The 23,084-nt window shown below is 35.9% G+C and overlaps 1 protein-coding gene across 1 annotated transcript in view; it reads left to right on the forward strand.

The window, feature by feature from the left end:
- The first annotated feature begins 5,028 nt into the window (after positions 1 to 5,028).
- Positions 5,029 to 23,084, forward strand: part of LOC128248841 (uncharacterized) — a 353,886-nt gene continuing 335,830 nt past the window's right edge. Inside the window, exons 1-11 of the mRNA XM_089358260.1 lie at positions 5,029 to 5,236; positions 7,859 to 8,029; positions 9,281 to 9,517; positions 10,487 to 10,717; positions 14,040 to 14,210; positions 15,422 to 15,658; positions 15,768 to 15,828; positions 17,343 to 17,346; positions 18,408 to 18,483; positions 19,115 to 19,348; positions 20,942 to 21,112. Of these exons, the coding sequence (XP_089214386.1) occupies positions 5,029 to 5,236; positions 7,859 to 8,029; positions 9,281 to 9,517; positions 10,487 to 10,717; positions 14,040 to 14,210; positions 15,422 to 15,658; positions 15,768 to 15,828; positions 17,343 to 17,346; positions 18,408 to 18,483; positions 19,115 to 19,348; positions 20,942 to 21,112 (1,801 nt within the window). The remainder of the gene's footprint in view (positions 5,237 to 7,858; positions 8,030 to 9,280; positions 9,518 to 10,486; positions 10,718 to 14,039; positions 14,211 to 15,421; positions 15,659 to 15,767; positions 15,829 to 17,342; positions 17,347 to 18,407; positions 18,484 to 19,114; positions 19,349 to 20,941; positions 21,113 to 23,084) is intronic.

The following is a 23,084-nucleotide window of genomic DNA, read 5'->3' on the forward strand; positions in this document are numbered from 1 at the left end:
GTTTGATGGCTCTTCTACGACTGTAGTGTTTATCTTCGAGCATGGGCTTCAGAAAATTATCTGTGTTATTTCCTGGCATAAAGTCTTCTAAAACAAACTTTTCTGTTCATTTTTCATTGACGCCTGGAGACCCACTTTAGAATGTCTGTGCCCTATTGCTCCGCTAAGAGTCAATAGATTGGTAAAGCATAACATGCGTTAATCTCATTGCCCATGTCATCTTCTGAAATCCTTAGGATTAGATAATATGAACTGAAGTCTTATAAGAAGGTAGTACGTGACTGAAGGAGATTTTGTCAATATTTCTAACATGTTAGGCATCCACATAGGGTATTCCAGTGTAGCAACAGTACATCAATTAATGGAGACAGCAGTATTAACAGCTAGGTTGGCAACAACAACAATGATATTAAGACTGAATATACTGAAACATCGGTAGTTACAGCACACACAGTGCACAGACATGGAAATATGTCAGTTCAACTAATGGTCCCTTTAAGCAATGTCTGAGCAACCATAAATCCTCTTTTAGAATACCAAAGAGGATGAATATCAGGTACCACAGTGGCTACATACTTATGTCAATCATCTTGGTGAAGATCATCCTTTAACGTCCACTGTCCATGCTAGCATGGGTAGAATGGTTTCACAGGAACCAGCCAAGCAGAAGCCTGTATCAATCTTCTGTGACTGTTTTGGCAAGATTTTTTAACAGCTGGATCTCCTTCCTAACAGGAACCACCCAGCAGAGTGGACTTAGTGCTTCTTTCTTGGCACAAGCACAGGCAAGATCAGTTTTGGCAAGGTTTTTCCAGCTGCATACCCTTCCAAATGCCAACCACTTTACAGTGTGGATTGGATGCTTTTTAAGTGGCACTTGCACTGACAGGGTCACCAAGTAACTTGCAAGACAAAAATCTTTTGAGAAGGAACAGTCATTGGAGGAGGTGATCAAAATAAAAGTATTTTTGTTTTCCTAAGGAAAAAGTTACACAATCAGTAGAATGATGTTTCTTGTCATGACTAGACTAGCCATATTTAGTTACATTCTTTTTCATTCTGGATTCAAATCCCACCAGTGGGTACTTCACATTTCTTACTCCTGAGGTTGGTAGAACTGTATTAGTCAAGTACTAAATTTCATTCATTTTCATGTATCCTCCACACTGCAAAATGTATGACTTTGTTACCATTGATGGTGATTATAATTATTCTTGTTGTTGAAGGCGAAGTATTGACAAAAATCATTTGAGCATCAGACATAATATTTTGTGATATTTATTTTGGCTCTTGAACTTCTGGGTTCAAATCTGGCTTTTGACAACTTCATCATTCTGAAGCCAATAAGTAAAAATGCTGCCAGTCAAGGCCTATTCTAATCAGCCAGTTCTGACATCAAAGCTTTGGCATTCATTCTATGTTAGAAAATATTACTGTTATTAGTTTACATTGATCTAAATTTTACTTTAATTTCAGCCGCTGAGATCCTTTTTTTGAAAGTAAAAGATGCAATTCTGGATGTATCTGGGAAAATTTTGTGGCCTAAGAAAAATGTAACAGCAGCAGCCTGTAAAAAAAAATGTCTGTCTGACAAAGATTGTTTATCATTTGAAATAAATAAAGGAAGTGGGCAATGTTACTTATCAAGGGAAAGTGCAGCTTCTTCCAAGCAATTAAAGTCAGCCAAAGGCACAGATTACTACCAACGCGTGAAACGTAATTATTATTTGGATTTTATTATTGGGCTCCTCTGTTTCTTTTGTTCTGAATTTTGTGATTCCATTTGCACTTAATAATATAGAGATAACTATTTCTGTGAGAACATTGAGAGGTTTACCAATGAGGAGGAGACATAAACATCTTCTTGAGAAAAAGAAAGAAGAGAGAACTGTGTACACTGTTAAACCATTCTGATACAGCATTTGTTCAACTGGAATACTTTTCTATGTACTTCCAGTTGTTTGTTTCTTATTTTACATCAGACATGAAACTGTTGTTCTTAACAATTTCAGTAATGAGTTTCTATTCATTTGCCTATTTTGACATGACTTATTGCTGGTACAGCACAGTGTTTCACAAGAGATGTTATGTTTTACATAACACGATATACAAAATAACAGAGAAAGAAATGATAATCTACATAGTCATGTATTTTGTATATTTTGACATGGTTGCTATGGCTAGATGCCCTTTCTATCACCAACCATTATACCACATGAAGAAAGTACATCTTCTCATGTTGCTAGAATTAGAGAAACTTTACTAGGACTCAAAATTATTTCCCCTTGTACAGGTTTTTATTCAGATTAGTTCCATTGCACTAAACGCATAAGAGCCAACAAATTCAGTCAGTTTGCTCTTAAAAATTTTGTGTATTCTTTTTGAAATATCCTTCAACCTCGAAATAATAGACATAAGGGAAAATTCACTAGGTTTATTAATCTCAATATTAAGTATGTAATTATTATCCTAATAAACCTTTTGGGCCAAAACGGAAGTTCAGCTATTTCTCTGTATAACTATGAGGAACTGCATCTTGGTTGGAATGAGGGATATTACTGCAATATTTACTCTGGGCCCCCTCAAGAAGTTGAAACTTGTTCACAGATAAGTTTTGTACAGAGACAGTTTCAACTAATTTGAACAGCCATGCCATAAAGAGATTTAAGAACTTAACAGGTATCTTCAAAAAATTTGATTTAAACGTTAAGATTACTACTAATCTATATTCCACTAAGTGGACATTATCTTAGAATTGATATATCCAGCAAATAATAACCTATATAAAACTTAACAAGGAGAATAGACACCTTCATAAGAATTCCGGAAATTTCCCCTGGTAGCAGAATCAGATTGCATCATGAGTTATATTGAAACCTTTGCCTGAATGTTTTTATTTTGGATAATCCATTTAGACGTCCTTCTCCTGATGATGTGCTCTTGTTTAAGATTGTATGGTTATATCAACAGACATCTTGGTTGATCACGTGTTAAAGGAAGTTTTTACCCTACAAAAGCACACTATCAGGTTAGTGATGTACAAAGAATTGTCTGCAACCTAGAAATTGAGACAAGTTTGAAAACGAGTCTTAAGGATGTTCTAAGACTCAGGTGAATTGTTTTGTAACTTGTGGATAATTTTGTGAATCAGTTGTCGGTGTATAATGCACATGTGTGGGTATATGAATGTACATCTCAGCATATAAAATGTATTCTTTCTTCTTTTTCTTCTAGCCAATAATGAACATTTCATACTTGAAAAAGTTAGCATTCCAGTGGGGGATATTTTAGGACAGCGTAAGAACAAGACCTTAAATGAATGTAATGAAGAATGCAACAGACATCATGGATGTAAATCTTACCAGTACAATGAGGAAAATAAATTATGTGTTCTGAGTAATGTGACTCAGTGGACTGTTGGACTTAAACCCAGCAAAAAACATGTGGATGTGTACATAGCTAACCCTGGTCAGCAGGCTATTTTCATTTTATTGTATGCATGTGTTTTTGTATTTGCATGTGTGTGTGTGTGTGGGGGGGGGGGGGCAATGCTGCATGGTTATGAGACATGGGCTTTGATCTCAGAAGACATGAGAAGACTAGAAAGAAATGAATCGAGCATGCTCTATTCACTATGCAAACGTGTGCATATATGACGTAGTATAAATGTGTTGAATGCAAAACTGGGTTTAAAGAGAAATCAGATGTAGTGTGCAAGAAAGAAGACTGCTTGTATGGACATGCTATGCATATGGATGACTAAAGATGGGTAGAGTTTGTGGATGAGGGAGATGCAGGAAGACATGGGACGGAGTACTGATGGCTGACCGCAGGACACTGAATCTCGTAGAAGAGATGACAGAGTACTGCAATGTTTAGCAATATGTGGTTTTTAAGAAGACTTGCCCTTTACTGTACAACTGATTTCTGGTAGCACTGGGTTTGTATTGTGTGTGCGTATTGGTGGGTATGTATGGTGTGTATGTTTATGTTGGTGGGTGGGTGGGTGTGTGTATGTGTATGCGTGTGTGTACAAATGGGCGTCTCACTCATGTTACCTTTTCGCTACATCTCTCACAGGGGACCTCTATTCCTCCTTAAACCTGATAAAATGTTTCTTCCTTGCTACATAAGAACATTTCACTTGTATGAACCATCATAGAGGTCAGTGGCCCTTCAAATATAACTATCTCTTTGAAAATCAAAGAGAAAGAGGGTATCTATGGATGACAGCTTCGAAACCTCCAGCTCCTATATGCAGACTATCAATTCACATTCATACCAATAATGATTTGAGCACTAGGTTTTGTTAGTAAATGCTTAAAGGAGAATTTAGATAAACTGGGATTTTGAGAGAAAGAAATTGACCAACTGACTCTTACATTACAAATGTAATCTGTGAGTGGAACAGTAAAAATATGCAAGACTTTTCCCAAGTTCCAAATGTGAATTTGTCTTTGTATCTTTGTTGGAAACCAGCTCCTTCCTCTGTGGAAGATTTATAATACATAATGCATGCATGCATTCATACTTAACACACTGCCTTAGTACGAATCTTGAGAAATTAGGCTTCTCAAAACCTGAACAATGAAAGCTTATTCAAAGACTACAGATCGAAGCCATAAGTGGAACTGTAAAAATTTAGAAAGCTTTTCAGACATTTACCATTTAAGCATATATTTTTGTGTATGTCTAGGCATACAAATATATGCATGAGAATGCATACATAAAATAAAGCATACAAATCTGCACATGTACTGTCTCAAAATACTGCACACACACACATGCATACATGCAAAAATGCCCTATTGATGTTGAAGTTCTAATGAAGGAGTCTTGTGTCTAGTTTAGCAACTGGCTCTTTCTCTATAGGCAAGAAATCTTTGAAAATAACTGAATAATGACATACATATAAACACACTTATGTGCATGGGTTATATCTGTGTGCAAATTTCTTCCATTTATTTCACTCTATATATTTCATTGTAACATTGTCATATCCTCATTTTCACCTTCCTCCAAACACACATGCAGCATCAATATTTGTTCCTGTTATCATTTCCAGTTTACTCAAAGATTGATTGTGGAACTCCAAAAGATGTTGTTGGTGCATTCAAGTTGTACAATGCCACCACCTATGAATCTGAAGTGACCTATACTTGCTCAAATGGAGAACAACTAAAGTCAGAATGTGAAAAGGACAATAAATGGACTCCTATAGCATCTGTTTGTAATGGTAATGTAAATAGTTTCTCTCTTGTCACCGTCTGTGTAATTTTGTGTGTTAAATGGATTTGTCAGAGAAAGTCTGGTTGATTCCATGACAATCTCCACTGTGTTTGTGGCATGTGGGAGGAAGAGACGAATCTAGTTGTGTCAGCCCACAAGTCCTCCCCAAATGCTTGCAACAGGGTGAACATCAGTAATTGTACCCATGGGCCAGGTATTAAATTAGGTGATGGATTAAAGTCTGCCAACCAAACAGTGGAAATGTAGAAGCTTGTTCCCAACAGTAGGGTTCTACACAGATTCCATCTACCAAATTTTTTGTAGCTGTGAAGCATATTTTTAAGCACATGACTATTCCCTCTTCTACCATCGTCCCTCCCACCTTTCGTTCTTCTCACATATCCCCCTGACTACCTGCATGCAAACTGCTTCCTTCATATGCCTTGCACTTCTAGCTCCCACTGTGTTTTCAAAATCTTGTGACTCACCCACCTTCCTGCCCTCTCCAATCCCCAATCCGCTTCACTATAAACACCACCCTGTAACTTGGGTGTACAGGTCCTACCTCCCTCTCTGTCACATTTTCATCATCTTTTTCTCTGTTTTCTCTCCTTCATCAAAGGAAGACATGTCTCACTTCTAATGAAAGATCCAGTTGAGGGGGTCTTATCCTTCAAGTTATTTGCTGGCCTCAATCTGCTGGTGCCATGCATAACATATGCTCTACTTTCTTTATGAAAACTCTGTACAGCACTCAACAATCTAGAATCTACTCCATACAACCATTACACCTGCCACATTGCATCCCTATCCGCACGGTCATCTGCCTTATGTAAGTCCATAAGGACTGAATACACCTCTCTCCCTTTGGCCAAAAATGTCTTGCTAGAAATATTTGATCTGCACAACCCCTGCCACTCCTAAAACTGCACTGCTCCTCCCCTACTACGTACTCTGTCTGGTTCCTCAACCTCACAATCAGAATTCTCCCATATAGTTTACCAACACACAACTGACTTGTAACCCCGAAATTTCAACACTTGCATTTATTCCCTTTCCCCTTGTACTATGGCACTATACAGGCACTGCACCATTCCTTTGGCACTCTTCCAGCCATATAAGAAACATTCTTAAGACTCACTAATCATTCAGTCACTGTCATACCTTCCTTTAGGTATTCTGCTGTTCACCCATCTATACCTGGTGCCTTCTGGTTTGCCATCTTCTCCAAGGATTCCCTCACCTCCTCATCTACAATTGCACCATAGTTCCATTCCCCAACAACAGGCATTCTCCTCTCTCCTCCTACAGCCATTATGCTTCCCTCCCAAACATCCTCCACATTTAAGAGCTCACAAAAATATTCTGTCCATCACCTTTGTATATCCTCACTTCCTTTCAACAAATTTCCATTTACATCCTTCACCCTTTCTTCCCTTCCTGCAGCTACCTTTTTTTACCCTCTGTACGTCTTTGCAAAATATCTTTTTATTTCTTACAAAATGTTCACTCAACTTTTTCCTGAACCTTTCACTCACCTCCTATTTCACCACCCTCACCACTCACTTTACTCTCCGCTTCACTGCTCTGTAGTGATCATAAGCCTCTCCATCCTTTTTCTGCAACCACTCTTGAAAGATCCTTTTCTTCTCTGCCACTGCATCCCTTACCTGCTCATTCCACCACTCACTACATTTCCTCACAGCCATTCCAATCACTTGTGTACCACATACCTCAGAGGCACATCTCATTACATGAGTATATACTGGTCTAGTGATGCAAGCAGGACAATTGCCTCCCAGTCCTCCTCCACATCTCCTACCTCCTATTTCTTCACCTGTTCATATTCACCTCTCAGTTTCTCTACATACTCCTGCTCTTTCTCTCTCCTACCCAGTTCACTCATCTTCACAACCTCTCTCCTCCCTGTCACTCGTCTAGCAACCCTGAGTTATATAAGCTGTTTATTAATGTCATTCTAAAAATCTATAGTGGGACAACAAATTTCTTCTACTTCTCAATGGAACCCTATTATTCATTAGCCAACATTCATAAACGCCGGGGAAGAGAGGCATGATGCCCAAATTAAAAACAAGTTTGGTTCTTAGATCAAACTCCCCTTTTCTGCAGATTAAATGCTGGAGCTGGTATATTACTCTTGGAATTCCTGGTTAAATCAGGGAGTTCTTTTACCTCTTGGTGCCACTCCAAGTTGCTATCCTTTACATGTTACACACTGCTGTGCAAAACATTCTCTACACTATTTTGACATCCTCATTTTCTTCAGGAAGGTCTCTGAATTTCTATACAATAGTGTCTACATATTTGCTTCTAATCCCATCATCCAACAGAGCTTCCCACTTTATTTAGTAAGTCACCTGGTCTTACTAGTTTTGTGAGTTCTGTCTATTGTAGTCTCGAGTTGCTGACTACTAGGTGGTGATTAGTTGATAACTCATCCCCACTCTTCACATAAACATCCAATCACAGAATCAAAGAAATGCAAATGACAGCATCTCTCTGTGACCCATGTCCTACTAAGTATCTTTTATTCTATATATATATCTCCCCATTCTCTCCCACCTCATACATATGCAGCATTGGTAAACATCACAGTTTTCAATTACAGATTATGCGCAAATAAAATGTGGAACTCCAGAAGATGTTGATAATGCATTGAAGTCATATAAAACCACCACCTATAAATCTGAAGTGACCTATACTTGCCCAAAGGGAGAAAAACTAAAGTCAACATGTGGAAAGGACAACAAATGGACTCCAGTAGCTTCTGCTTGTAAAGGTAATGTAAATATTTTCTCTCCTGTTGTCTTGGTCTGTCTATGAATATTTGATTTTTGCAATAAATTTTTTGTTAGAAAAAGATTGGCTAAAAAGATTGGTTAGAAAAAGTTTGGCAAAGAAATGCACATCAAGTGTACCTGTCCTCCTCCCCTATCTTGCTATAGAGGAAATACATGGCTACCCCAGTTTTGGGAAAGGTGTTAACCATGATGTATGGCAGACCTTAGATTTAGCTTAGAGTGGAAGGAGAGATTAATGAAAGCACAGAAAAGGAGTAATTGGTGGAAAGTAGCATGACAGGGATGATTATGAGAGAGGGATAACTGGTCGTGTCAAAGTGAGGATGAAGAATGTGCTTATTCTGTATCTCAAATGATTTCAGCTGTTGAATAGTGCTATGGTAAACTGAAAATAAAGATGAGAATAATGTGACAGTCCTCTTGAATGTAAAAAAGCCTCTTTGTAGAGGCCAGTTGAAGACACCTGTGAGTTTCAAGAGCAAGTCTCCTCTCCAATTACTGTTCTCTGAGCTACATCTTTATGCACAGTGGTCTCCATCAACTCTAACAATTTTGCTACTGTCACCTCACATTCAGTACTTTCTCTCCTCTCTTATCTTCTGTATACGTGCAAATTTGTATGAGAGATTGACGGAAGAGGTCAGTTTCTATTGTCTGATCTTTCAGCTCACAATGTCTTCAGCTACAGCTTCAGATCAAGTAAAACTGCCTTCTCTGCCCAGTTAACGAAGGGTTTGGGGCAACCACCTTGGATTTTTTTGATTCTGTGATTGGATGTTTATGTGAAGAGTGGGGCTGAGCTATCAAGTAATCACCACCTAGTTGTCTGCAACTTAAGACTACAATAGACAGAACTCATAAAATTGGTAAGACCAGGTGACTTACAGAATAAAGTGGGAAGCTTTGTTGGATGACGTTATTAGAAACAAATATGTAGACAACAATCTCTGTTGTTGGTTATGGTGATGTATTCACAGAATCGTTCTACCATCAGACAAAATGTGTTGTGGTATTTTTCTAATTCTTTAACTTCTGACTATAAATTTTGCTAATGATAATTTTGCTCTTACAGGGCCAATAAAATGTAGGGACCAGTTTAATTTTATTGGTCCCTCCAGGGCCAAATATATTAATTATCTCCTGCCTCAAACTTTTGGCATTCTTTGTATGTCAGAAATTTATAGTGTTGTTGTTATTTTTCATTCTTCTCAATTATATTTACACTCTAGATATTCAAATCCATTTTGTGAAAGTAAAAAATGCAGCTCTGGATGTAACTGAGAAAACATTATGGAGTAAGAAAAAAGTAACAGCAGATGCATGTGCTGAAAAATGTTTATCTGACAAAAGTTGTGTATCATTTGAAATGACAAAAGCAAGTGGACTCTGTTACTTATTAAAACAAACTGCAACTTCTTCCAAAATTAAAACAGACCAAAGCAGAGATTACTACCAACGAGTAAAATGTAATTATTCTTTGTATTTTATTATTGGAATTATCTTTTCTAATTTTTTGTCTGATATTTCTGATTCCATTCCTGCTTCATCGTATATAGACAACCATCTCTTTAAAGATATTGAGAAAGTTACTAATATGGACAGTCATAAAGACATTGCTGCAAAAAAAAGAAAAAATAGAACTGTTAGCACACTGCGCAAAATGCTTAAGAGCATATCCTTTATATATCGTTATGCCTTTTCATCCTTTTGGTGTCGATAAAATAATTGCCAGTGGTGCACTAGGGTCAATGTAATCAAATATCCCCTCCCCCAAAGTTTAGGTCATGTGCCTATAGGGGAAAGGATTATTATTATTATTAATCATCATAACACATCATCATCATTATTATTATTTCATAGATATTTTAAAAATATTAGATAATTAGAAGTACAACTAATTGAAGTTTTGAATAAAATTTGAGAAAACTAACTTGTGATTTGTTGTATACAGGGACAAGCAAATCTATCCACAAAATAGTTTTTCCAGCATAAGACTCCCTTTTCAGAAGTAATGTGAATTCTAGTATATTATGAGACATGCTTCGGACTTTACCTCAGAGCTTAGGTTGTAAAATATCGATTTGTACATCCCTCTCCCCATTGGTGTGTTTTCTTTTAAAATTGAATGGCCATAACAACACTTGATACATTGGTGGACTACCAGTTTAGTGGGGTATTGACCCAACAAAATTACACCATTAGAAGAGAGATATTCAAATGCATTGTCTGAAGCCTAATTATTGAGACAAAGGTTTCAAATACGTCTGAAAATGTTCTACTACTTTTATGCATTCTGATTAGCGTGTCCTTTTGTGAATCAATTATTTGTTGATAATAAATTGTCCATTTGCAAAATTATACTCTGCTTGCTTTAAAATATTTATTATGTGTGTATGAGTATAAACTGTATTTCTTGTTTCTATTTCTTTCTCCAGCTGACACGCTTTTGAAGCTTAAGAAAGTTAGCATACCAAAGAAGGATAGTTTAGAACAGCTTCAAGATAAAACCTTAAATGAGTGTAATGAAGCTTGTCAAGAATATGAAGGATGTAATTCTTATGAGTACAATGAGAAGGATAAACTGTGTGGTCTAAGCAATGTGACACAATTGACTGGTGAACTTAAACCCAACACTGGAGATTGGGATGTCTATCTCATTAGCTCAGGTCAGTAGAGTATTTCTGTTTTATTTATATTTTCTTAAGTCTGTGTGTATTTACATGTATGCATCTGTGGGAATATAGTATATACAGTGTACCCCTGCTTATTTGTGGTTCAGTATTTGCAGTCCTGGTTATTCATGGAACTGATAATTGTTTGCAGTAACCACCACATATTTGTGGAATTGTAAATATCGTCCGTGATGTTTCATGGCATTTTCCATGGTAATATATACTTTTCCACACTTTTTAAGGCTAAATTATTAATAATATTATATCGTATTTGCCAGTTTTCTGGACGCCCCTTCACAGCTGAAGGTCCCTCTGATTAGAATAACTGCGCATCAAGTCGCTTGATTTTTGTTTTTAGATACTAGTACGCTATATCTTGTATGTCTTATTCTTGCTCTCAATGAATGCTTGCTAATTAATATAGCAACATCTGTTTATATTTCATGCATACACTCTGTCTGTCTCTCTCACTGTATTTATTTCTCAACAACAACAACCTATCACTGAAGTGAAAGTATATACACACACACAGACACACACACACACACACACATATATATACATACATACAGAGGTGGGCATTGTTAATCGAAAAGTTAACTTTGTTCATTGTTAAACCATTAATTCTTTGCAGATTTAACAGAAGTTAAATTTGCATTTAATCCATTAATAGTTAACTTTCATTGAAAAAAGGCATATTGACAGTATAATATCTCACTGACTGTGTTACCTTATAACTTCCAGAAAAATGGATACTTTTTAATGAAACTTTCACCATATCATTGCTTATAAACTGTAGATTGGGTGTCTGTGAAGATCTGTTGGAAAGAAATTTTTTTAGGGGTTGGAGAGAGGAATTTCAGAAAATTCACAGGATCTGACATATTACCCCTCACAACTTTCTGGAAAATAGGATGTTTTGATGAAATTTTTTATAAATACCTTTTAAATGGTGTAGATTACAATTGCAAAGAAATATGTAGGTAAAAGTTTTGGAAGGGGGCCGAGGGGTGGGGGTAGTTTCTGGAAAATGGAGTTTCGGATCAGACAGCCCATATATGTTGGAAGTTCTCCATTTTGACATGGATTTTATCGAATGTTTTTCACCTAAGTCTTCAGAATGATGGGAGGCATCTTTTCACAGAAAAGAAGAAAAATATTTTGAAAATTTATTTCCTTTCACTCCCGCCACCCCAGTCTGAAACAATTTTGGTTGTTTTTTTTGTTCTTTTTTTCACTACGCACTTAAACCCGTGAGAGAAACATTTTCAGTTTAAAAGAAAATTGTTAATAATTTAAGAGGAGAAAGAGTAATTTAAGGGAGATCAGGCTGTTGTTTCTAGCACATCCTAAATCCTCCCTCCTCGTTTCTTTCTCACTCACACATCTATTGGTATTTTTCAATATTTTTCTCTCCATAAACAAATCTTATGGAATGATGATGTCAAAGTAACACATGTGTAATCCCAACCAACTGAGGCCATGTTATGTGCACAAGAAAAACAAAACACCTAAAAACATCATTGGTGTTCATATCAATCTGTCAAATGTAATGCTTATTTGTTTGTTATTCTGAATTATTCATGTTCAAGAGGGTTGTTCTCAATTTTGCTTGTAACTTTGTAAATTTTTTACATGCAGATTTAAAATTTTGTCAGTGGGTGCTTTATATACCACTGGTTTATAATTATGTAATTTTAGCTGAACTTGTTCAGTAAATTTGACTTTTATGAGCAGGTAAACTTAATTAACAAGTGTAAAAGGAATAGCATATGCATAAACAGAAGGTTTGAAATTCTTAATGCATCTTACCTGTTTGATTTGTTACTAAAATTATACCAGATTGCAACTGACAAAACTTTTACCACTTTTCAAGATAAGGTACCTACATTTGAACTAATTGAAATGCAGATATAATCAGTACAAGATTTTATTCTTTTGGTAAATATTTCATACTTTAATGAAGAATAATTTTTTCTCAGATTTTTTAGGGTGCATTCGATGTATCTGACCTCCAAACCCACCACGAGCCACTTTTTTCTGGAACAGAGAGGGGGGGGGGGGCCTTGAAGTTTCCCACCCAGGAAGTTTCGTTTCATGGGCCTTTTTTTCTTTACCATGTTATTTTGAATGCTTTCAATGAAAGTAACATTGACATCATGCGTAAATGGCTGCTTTTCCAGAAGAGGAAAGATTTGGCTGCTATTCTAGCGTACTTGCTACCATGTGACACCGAAATATTTACCAACCTTTTCCCTTCCATTTATTTTTTGCACTTTATGGAAGTTAATATTTTCCCTCTTAACACCTATCTCAGTGAGGTTACAGATCAAATGGATACATATCAATTACGATTCCCTCTTGACAGAATGAAGAAATTTCTTGCTGTCTTTGCAAGCAGCAAGCGGATGGGATTGGTCTCAAATCCAAATGAGGTCCTACACCTTTTTTTATAATAAGTGGCGCTATATCAGGGTTGAAAGACTGGTGCATACAATATTAAATATGCTAAGATAATCTGAAAATGTAATCTGTAATGGAAGTTAATTTGTCCAATAAAGATTTTCAAAGTTAACTTAAAGTTAAAACGTTAACTTTGTTAATTAAGAATTCGTGGATTGACAGACTTACACCCAGTTCTGTATATGTAAATATATATATATATATATTTATATATATATATTTATGTATGTATATATATCATCATCATCGTTTAACGTCTGTTCTCCATACAGGCATGGGTTGGACATTTCGACTGGGGTCTGGAAAGCCAGGAGGTTGCACCAGGCGCCAGTCTGATCTGGCAGTGTTTCTACAGCTGGATGCCCTTCCTAACACCAACCACTTCAAGAGTGTAGTGGGTGCTTTTTACGTGCTACCAGCACAGAGGCCAGAGGAGCTCGCATCGACCACGATCGGATGGTATTTTATATATATTTAAATATACATCATTTGAATATATATCAGCATGTCTAGATATGCATGTATATGCATGAGAATACATGCATAAAACAAAACATACGAATCTGCACATATGCATACATTCACACATACATAGAAGCAAAAATACCCAGTTGTTAATGTTGAAGTTCCAATGAAGGAGTCTTGGATCTAGGTTAGAAACTGGCTCTTTGTCTATTGGCAAGAAATCTTGAAATAAAACTTAACATTGACATACATAAATACGTATATATGCCTATTTCTGTCGTACGTTTCAGTCAATATCTTTTATTCTAAATTTGTCATTATCTCCCCATCCTTATCCTCCTCCTAACATATAATCACCATTGATACCAATTTCTTTTGTCATTTCCAGTTTTTGCAAGAGTTGATTGTGGACCACCAAAAGACATTGCTGGTGCTTCAAAGTCCTATAAAAGCACTACCTATAAATCTGAAGTAATCTACACTTGTCCAGAAGGAGAAAAGTTAAAATCGACATGTGAAGACGACAATAAGTGGACTCCAGTAGCATCTACCTGTAAAGGTAATGTAAAGAGTCTCTCATTTGTTGCTTCTATCTTTGTTATTTTTTTGTGCCAAGTGTTTTTGTCAGAGGAAGAATTGCTGTGTCCATGGCAATTTCCATTGTGATAGTCACTGTTGGAAAAGATAGAAGTTATAGTCGGTGCAGAGACCTCTTCAAATGCTTGCAAGAGTGTTGGCTTTGTGAGGGCAGGTGGTTCATGCGTGCCAAACAAGCACAGGTAGAGTGGAATCTTGTCCCTTCCTGGAATTTCCATGGCGTTTCCATCAACTGAATTTCATGTCCAAGGCTTAGATGTGAAGCAAATTCTTAAGCCCACAGATAGAACTCTACGTAATATTCCATTGTTTTTAAGCAAAACTATTATGTCCACAACTATAACTCAGCTCGTCTAATTTTTTTCTCTAATTTCTCATTTGACTTTTCTCATCCATACTTTGTGTCATCATCTATTATTCTGTTCAATACAATGCACGAAGTTCTTCTTTACTAGAATTCAGCAATTCTCTGAAACAGACTTCTGATGCTCAAGTGATATTCCATGCAGTCCATAATCCTAAATTATTATAATACAAATAATAATGATGAGTCTTTCTAATTTGAGAAAAAAAAGCAAATAATTTTCAATATGTTGTAGATTGACTTCCATTTTGTTGTTTTCGTATTGATTTAGTGGTTTGAGGATGTATTCATCAGGTACAATATAGCTGAGTTGACTAAATATATTTGGTGTGTGATGTGTATATGTCTTTTGATTATACAAATTCCTTTTTGCAACTTGCTGTTGGAAGAATGACAAGAATAGTCAAATCCATTTTTGTGGAGAAGTGTTAAAAAGATCAATTTCAAAGTCAGTTTCAATGAATTCTCTTTTTTATTTCAATGATATATGCAATTACATGTAAATACATCATTGTTGGAAAAGATAGAAGTTATTGTCAGCACAGAGACCTCTTCAAATGCTTGCAAGAGTGTTGGCTTTGTGAGTGTTACTCAAAGGGCATGTGGTTCATGCGTGCCAAAGAAGCACAGGTAGAGTGGAATCTTGTCCCTTCCTGAAATTTCCATGGAGTTTCCATCAACTGAATTTCATGTGCCATATTTTATTGATTAACTCCTACCTCAAATTTTTGTCCTTTCTAAGTTAGAAATTATTATTATTGTTAGTTTTCTTGTCTTTTACATTCATCTAAATCTTATTTGAATTCTAGTTGCTGAGATGCGTTTTGTGAAAGTCACAGATGCAATTCTGGATGTATATGGGAAAACATTGGTCAAGAAACGTGTAACAGCTGATGCTTGTGGAGAAAAATGTTTGTCTGAGCCAAATTGCTTATCATTTGAAATAACTAAAGGAGGTGGAGACTGTTACATAGTATATGAAACTGCAGCTTCCACCAAGAAAATTAAATCAGACAAAAGCAGAGATTATTACCAACGAATACAATGTAATTACTCTTTGAATTTTATTATTGGACTTTCCTCTTTTCCTGAAATTTGTGAATCCATTTGTGCTTTATAGTATATAGACAACTATATTTGTAAACACATTTTCAGGTTTACCTTTGAGGGCAGGCATAGACATGTTGCTGAAAAAGAAAACGCAATATTATGAACTGTAAATACTCTGGGGACATTGTCATACAGACTTTGTCCACCTTGAATAATTTTATGCATGTTTACAATTGCTTTTTTCTTATACCAGAAACGAAACTCTTGTTGTTTGCCTTAAACCTGAATAATAGCATCGGCTGTAGTAGTAGTTGTATTATTATTATTATTATTATTATTATTATTATTATTATTATTAATAATAATAATAATATCATCATTATTATTATTATCATTATTATTATTATCGTCATTATTATTTCTTAATATCATCATCATCATCATCATCATCATTATTATTATTATTAGTATTATTTCTTTTCATCACAGCGTTGTTGGAGCTCCTATTGTCTTACATGGCTCGTAGTGTCTTACAGGTTTGCTACCTGCAGCCTACAGTACCATGCTATCCATTCTTTTCAGCTATCCAATACTGGAAAAAATGGAGTAGCACAAGAGGTAATGAAGAGGTGTGATTTTGACAATATCCTCCTGGAGTTCTGGAACCAGGCACTGGATAAAAAAATTGCCCTGATTCAGTGAAGGATCAGTAACATCGTCCTAGTGCCAAAACAGGGAGATCTCTCTAACACCAACAACTATAGGGGGAATCTCACTGATGTCACTTGTGACAAAGACCCTCAACAGGATAATTCTTAATAGGATCCAGCCTGAGATGGAAAAGAAGCTCAGACAGCCAGAACAGCTTCTGAGGAGGATATTAGAGGGAGATATTTCCTTCATATTTCCCTTGATGTGTTCTGAAACTGTTCCCAAAGATCCAACAATAATTGGTGCTATCTTCACCTTATACATTTTCCATAGCCAGGCTATTTCATACTTACGAGGGCTGTATCTTTCTTTTCTTCTTCTTTCTTGACTATTTTGGGTCAATAAGGCATGTAACATCAACTATATAACATGTGGTGTATTTTATCATTATTATTATTAATATTACTATTATTATTATTATTATGTTTATTAGTAAGGTCTCTGGCTACTTTTGGTCCATACATAGACAGCTCTATTATGTTGTGATCCAAAACTAATGTCGTTGTCACTTTCACATCATGAATGATGTTGATATTGTTTGTGTAGCACAGATCCAAAATGTTACTCGCCCTAGTTGGTCTGAGCACAACTTGCTCCATGAATAGGGCATTATTGAGGTTGAGCAGGGACTTCACCTGTGCTTGTTTGCAATGAGTCATTCTTGAAAGCATAATGCTTTTGGGCCATTTGACATTGGGGAAGTTGAAATCACTCATAAGAAATATGCTGGTGTTCCAGTTTCATGAGGGTTTCTTTAATTCTTGTGAAGCATTCTTCAAACTTGCCTATGTGGTTCAGAGCATCCGGTGGGTGATATGTATTGCATATGACTTTATTGTGTTGGTGTATGTATACAATTAGAATGTCACATTCTGAATTTGAGTATAGCAGTAAGACCTGGAGTGTGAGGTTTTCACAGATGTATACAGCAACTCCACCATCACTCCTTTCCTTTTTATCTATTTGCAGTATGGTATATTTTGGTACCTGTACTTCTACATCCTCTATATTAGGGCTGGGATGAATTTCCACAAGTGCTATGCATAGGGCTTGATTGCATGCAGAAAGGTCTCTCTCTTTTGTTATTGCGATGCAACAGGCCCTGAAAATTTAGTAAAAATCTTGGTGTGACAACTGCGCAGGCATTAGGGAATGCCATCGTGTGTCTGTTAGTTGTGGTGGGTGGGGTTCCTTGTTTGCACATGATGTAGCCAGGTGAACTGCTGCACAATCTTTTGTGCCTGCCCCTCACAAAAAGTCTCTTGCTCAGCTGCTGCATTGCACATATAATCTGAAGAGTGGACTGCATTTGTGTATCTTTTCTTTGGAGAGGATTAGTGCCTTTCCTCAGGAAAATATTTATGCTTAAGGGCCCTGTAGTTTTGGCAGGGCCTCAGTTGAACAAACCTGCAATTTGTACCATATTCCCCATCCCAACATTTGCCTTGCATGTCCTTCACTTCACTCCAAATTTCTACTCTCTTCTAGGGTTTCAGATTCCATTCAAGCCTCCATATTTGAGTTTTCTATTTTATGTTTGCCGGTTTGGTGGTTCAGTTTTAGTTATTTCATTTTTTCCTTTTCCTATGTACATATATAGCTTCCGTTGCAAGTGGCCCGTAAATAGCACCATTTGAGCGTAATCATTACCAGTGTCGCCTTCTAGCACTTGTGCTGGTGGCACGTTAGAAAATCATTCGAGTGTGGTCGTTGCCAGTACCATGTGACTGGCCCTTGTGTCATGGCATGTAAAAGCACCAACTACACTCTTGAAGTGGTTGGTGTTAGGAAGGGCATCCAGCTGTAGAAACTCTGCCAAATCAGATTTTGCCAAATTTTAATACATATAAAATAAGTACTCATGTAGTTATGTTTTTGTATCCATGTATATCTGCATATGGTAATGTATACATGCATAGGCATGTATACTGGAGTTTTTATAACTATTTATATGGTTTTATATACTTTTTGTAGGTTTTTTTTATGTGCCTTATATTCTTATATTTTTTTTTTTCATTTTTATTTTTATTCCAGGCTCCTTATACTCTTTTCAGTAATACCACATTGTATTTTACTATACCATCTCCAATTTTTATTTTAAATCTTAGTGGTAAATAAGGAAACACCGCTGCTGCTGCTACTACTACTACTACTACTACTACTACTACTTTATATACTGAAAGTATTAGATGAATACATTGAAGTATCATGTATCTGAAATTTTAAATAAAATACTAGAAAGACTTCTGGGCCAATTTTTTTCTTGTGGACAATTTATTATAAAAACAAACCCATCCCAAAACCAGTTTTTAGCATAAAACATCCTTCTCAAAATTCATGTAAATTCTAGTATAACATGAGTCATACTTTGAACTTCACCTTTATGATTCAGTTGCAGATAATGCATTTGTACATCCCTCTTCTGACAGTGTGCTTTTGTTTATGATTTAATGGCCATAACTACACTTATTCATCGACGGTCTACTGAATATCACTTTGACCCTATGAAAATACATCATTAGAAGTGAGGTTATATAAATGTGTTATGTGAAACTTAAGTTTTGAAATACCTTTACAAATGATCTGAAGATGCGCTTATAGTGCACATGAATCTTTTTCAAGTTGTCATTTTGTGGATCAATTATTTGTTTATAATAAATTGTGTATTTAAAACAAATTTTGCAACAGATGTTGTGGGTTTAAGAACGTATTTCTTGTCTTTTTCTTTTATATTTCTCCAGCATATGATGAAATTATTAAATTTAAAAGCACCATGATACCAGGAGAGGATACTTTTGAACGACTGAATAATGTGAGCTTAAAGAAGTGTGCTCAAGCTTGTTACCAAAATCCAAGATGTAATTCTTATGAGTACCATGAAAAAAATATGCTCTGTGATCGAAGTAATGTGACTCACTTGACTCATGTTCTCCATCCCAACCAGTGGGGTTGGGATGTTTACATCATTAACCCAGGTCAGTGGTGTTTGCATTTCATTTTTTTGCATGTCAGTGTGTTGGTATGTATTGTCATATGTGTATGTATATATGTATTTGTCTGTCTGAATGTCAGTCTTTCTGTCTATTTATGTCTATTTGTGTCTCTGGTTCTACTGACTCTACCTTCACAGATATTCTCTGGATATTTTTGTTGGCGTAAATCACTCCAATTTTTGAACTTTCTGAATTTGTATATGGTGATCCCACACAAGGAAGGTCTTCTTGTACTGAAACCTGGCCCCCATGCTGACAATAGGCTGAGTAGACAAGAAAGAAAGGGTAGTAAAACATGTTCAGGAGGAAGAGGTGGAAGTATAAGAGAGAAAGAGAGAAACGAAAAGACAGAAAAAGAGAGAGAGAAAAACGGAGAATGAGACAGGAAGATAGATACAGAGAGAGGGGAGGACTCATAGATACACAGGAAGATTGATAGAAAATTGGCAGAAAGGGAAGGAGAGTAAGTTGAAAAGAGAGTAAACAGATATAGAAAGCAGAAGAGTGGGTGAGAGAAGAGCAAATAAAAGAGACAGAGGGAAAGACAGAGAGAGAGACAAACAGATAGAAAGATAGATATAATAGGAAGAGGGGATGACTGATAGAGAGGAGAAAAGTAGGAGTGAGAGTAAGCAAACATAGAAAGCAGAGTGGGAGAGGATAAGTAAGAGTAGAAACATAAAGAACTGAGCGAAACGTGAATATGAAGAGGTTCTTGAGTGAATAATGTTAAAAAGATTTTATTATTGTTGTAATTATTAATTTATTATGTTATAAAAACTATAAGAAAATCAAGGTTTATAATACAATAAATATTTTAACAAAGGACATGCAGTTTTTAATCAATCAAATTTAAGTAAGTTAATAGAAATCAAAAAAATTGCAAAAATACTAGTGAAATATTCCCATCAAAACATCTGTCAAGTGTAAGTATAACAGGCTGGATATTGTTTGGGATAGACGAGGGAAAGTACTGTTGATGTGAATACCTCTTTGGAAATCAAAGAGAAAGAAGATAACTATGGACAACTGCGTGAAAACCTCTAGCCTCTATATCCAAATCAGAAATTTACATTTATACCAATAAAAATTGGATTAATTGGGTTTGTAAGTAAATTCCTATCAGCCTGGAAAGCTTAGATTTCCAGAAAAAGAAATTAACCAGGAGACTCACACATTATAGATTCAGTCTGTTACTAGAACAGGAAAACTATGCAAGACTTTAGTGATATTGTTTACAATGTCTCCATTTCAATGCTGGATCTTTGTATCTTTATCTGAAACCAGCTCCTACTTCAGAAGAAGAATTTAAATGATTAAAAACGGAAATGATTAAAAATGCATACACGCATGCATGCATCTGTGCATCCGTACCTAAATACATATATACATACAAACAAATAAAATATAAATACTTATTGGCATGCATGTTGTTATGTATAATTTTATATTCCAGTGCAGAATTCTCAGTTTGATTCATTCGTTATCTTTATTGTAATGTTATTTAATTCCTTATTCTCACCTATCTCCAAACATACAAGCACCATTAGTTTAAATTTCTCTTTTCAATTCCAGATTATTCACAAATTGACTGTGGGCCTCCAAAAGATGTTGTTGGTTCAGTGAAATCCTGTAACTCCACCACGTATAAGTCTGAAGTCACCTATACTTGCCTAAACGGAGAAAAACTGAAGTCAATGTGTGAAAAGAACAATGAGTGGACTCCAATTGTATCTTCTTGTAAAGGTAATATAAAATGCTTGTTGCTTTACAAAAGACATAACTGTGAAGTAAATTTTCAACTACACAGCCAAAAACTCCTTGCAAACCACATTGTTGTTTATTAAACTTGTTGTCTCTGCAGCTATACCGCACCTTATCTTGGTTGTTTTGCTCTTAATTTCTGACTTGAACTTTCTCACCCATACTTTGAGTTATCAATCAAGACCCTCCACAATACCCTTTGCCCAACTTTTTCTAAAACTTGACAATCCTCTGAAAAAACAGGAAGAGATGAGGATGATTCTGCAATACTCAATAATATTGCAGGACAGCTGCACTATCAAAAATCACCCTGACTACCATGGATAAGTGAGCTCCCCCTTTATTGTTCTCGAACCTACATGTTTATGCCATACAGTTTTCATTCACTCAAGCCCTTTTTGCTTCGTTCACCTTACTTTTAATTATTACTCATGAAGACAGTATCTTCTTTTCGATTCTCACTTTCTTTGCATCTGAAACTTCAAAAATACAAATGAGGGATTCACTGAACAAGAAAGTCACTGTCATCTGATCTATCACCCTTATCCACCTTGCAATCTTTTCTGCTATCGCCACCAAGCAGGAAAACTGACTTCTTTGATTGGTTGAAGGAATGCATGAAGCAATCATCATGACAGGCTTGTCTCATAGCCAGATCTATCCCATACAGAAAGCCATCTGTTTGACATAACTCTGCAAGTTAGAAGTGTATAGAAAATGAAAGAGTGCATGCAATATTATTTCATTTTGCCATCAGTATTTGGAACAGTCTTATCTGATGCAATTTTATGACTGTTGATTTTATTTCGGGCCAGTGTAGCCCTTTTGTAGCACTGCTGAGCCAAAGACTTCAGATTATTGTGCATAGAATTCCCTGACAAAAAGCATTGAAAAAAGAATTGTCATTTTATTTTCATTGCTGCTCAGAGCAACCCTGAGAGTATCAATAGATTGTTAGAATGGAACACCTACATATCCCATTGCTCAAGTCAGTTTTGACCTAGCATTAAATGAGATGTGCGTTCTAGTCTTTTTAAGGCTTTTGAGTGTGATTGAAGGAAATTTTGCTTATAAGTCTAACATGTTGTATGTAGGTGTGACTGTATGCTAAGAAGCATGCTTCCCAACCACATAATCCCAGGTTCAGTCTTGCTGTGTTGAAAAGTGTCTTGTTCTATAGCCTCAGGCCAACCAAAGACTTCTGAATGGATTTGGTAGACAAAAAAGTATAAGTACTGGGGTGAATTCTTTTAACTAAAAATTCTTAATATTGAAGCCTAACGGATCTAAGTTATCCCCCAGGAAATACTGTTATCTGGTTCACCACAACCATCTGGTCCTTCAGATGATCATGGCAAACATGGTGGACAACAGTTGGTTCAGTGTTAATATATTTATTACAATAATAAACACTTACATACTCAAGCTGGGCATTGTCTATGTTAATGTCACAGGTTTACAAGGGAGGGTAGCCCTAGAATCCCATGACACAGCTTAATTTTTTTTCTGTCATAGCTACTTTACTGAAAAATAAAAGTATGAGATTCATAAATGACAAGCTTTTTCTTCATCTCAGTAAAAATACAATTTTGATTTAGAACTTCTTAGCTCAATACATTAAGTTGTGAGTGCCTATATTTACAAATTTATTTTGATTTCTTCACTAAATGATGAAAGTGAAGTTACTTTTGTTCTATAAGGTGAAACGTTGCAAGATCAGTTAAGTGATGAGTTATAGTCCTTGTCATAACTAAGTATAGTTGGTGTCATCCATTTACATGCTGGCTTGAAATCACAAGAGAATATATTTCACCTTTCATACTTCTGTGGTTGATGAAATGAGCATTGGTCATATACTGAGGTTGATATATTGTCATGTACCTTCACTGCAGAGTGTGTATCTTCAATATTGGTTACTTCAACAATCATTATATTTTTGTATTCTTGTTGTGAA

Source organism: Octopus bimaculoides, chromosome 10 (genome assembly GCF_046866305.1).
Source record: "Octopus bimaculoides isolate indiv1 chromosome 10, ASM4686630v1, whole genome shotgun sequence".
Classification (NCBI taxonomy): domain Eukaryota; kingdom Metazoa; phylum Mollusca; class Cephalopoda; order Octopoda; family Octopodidae; genus Octopus; species Octopus bimaculoides.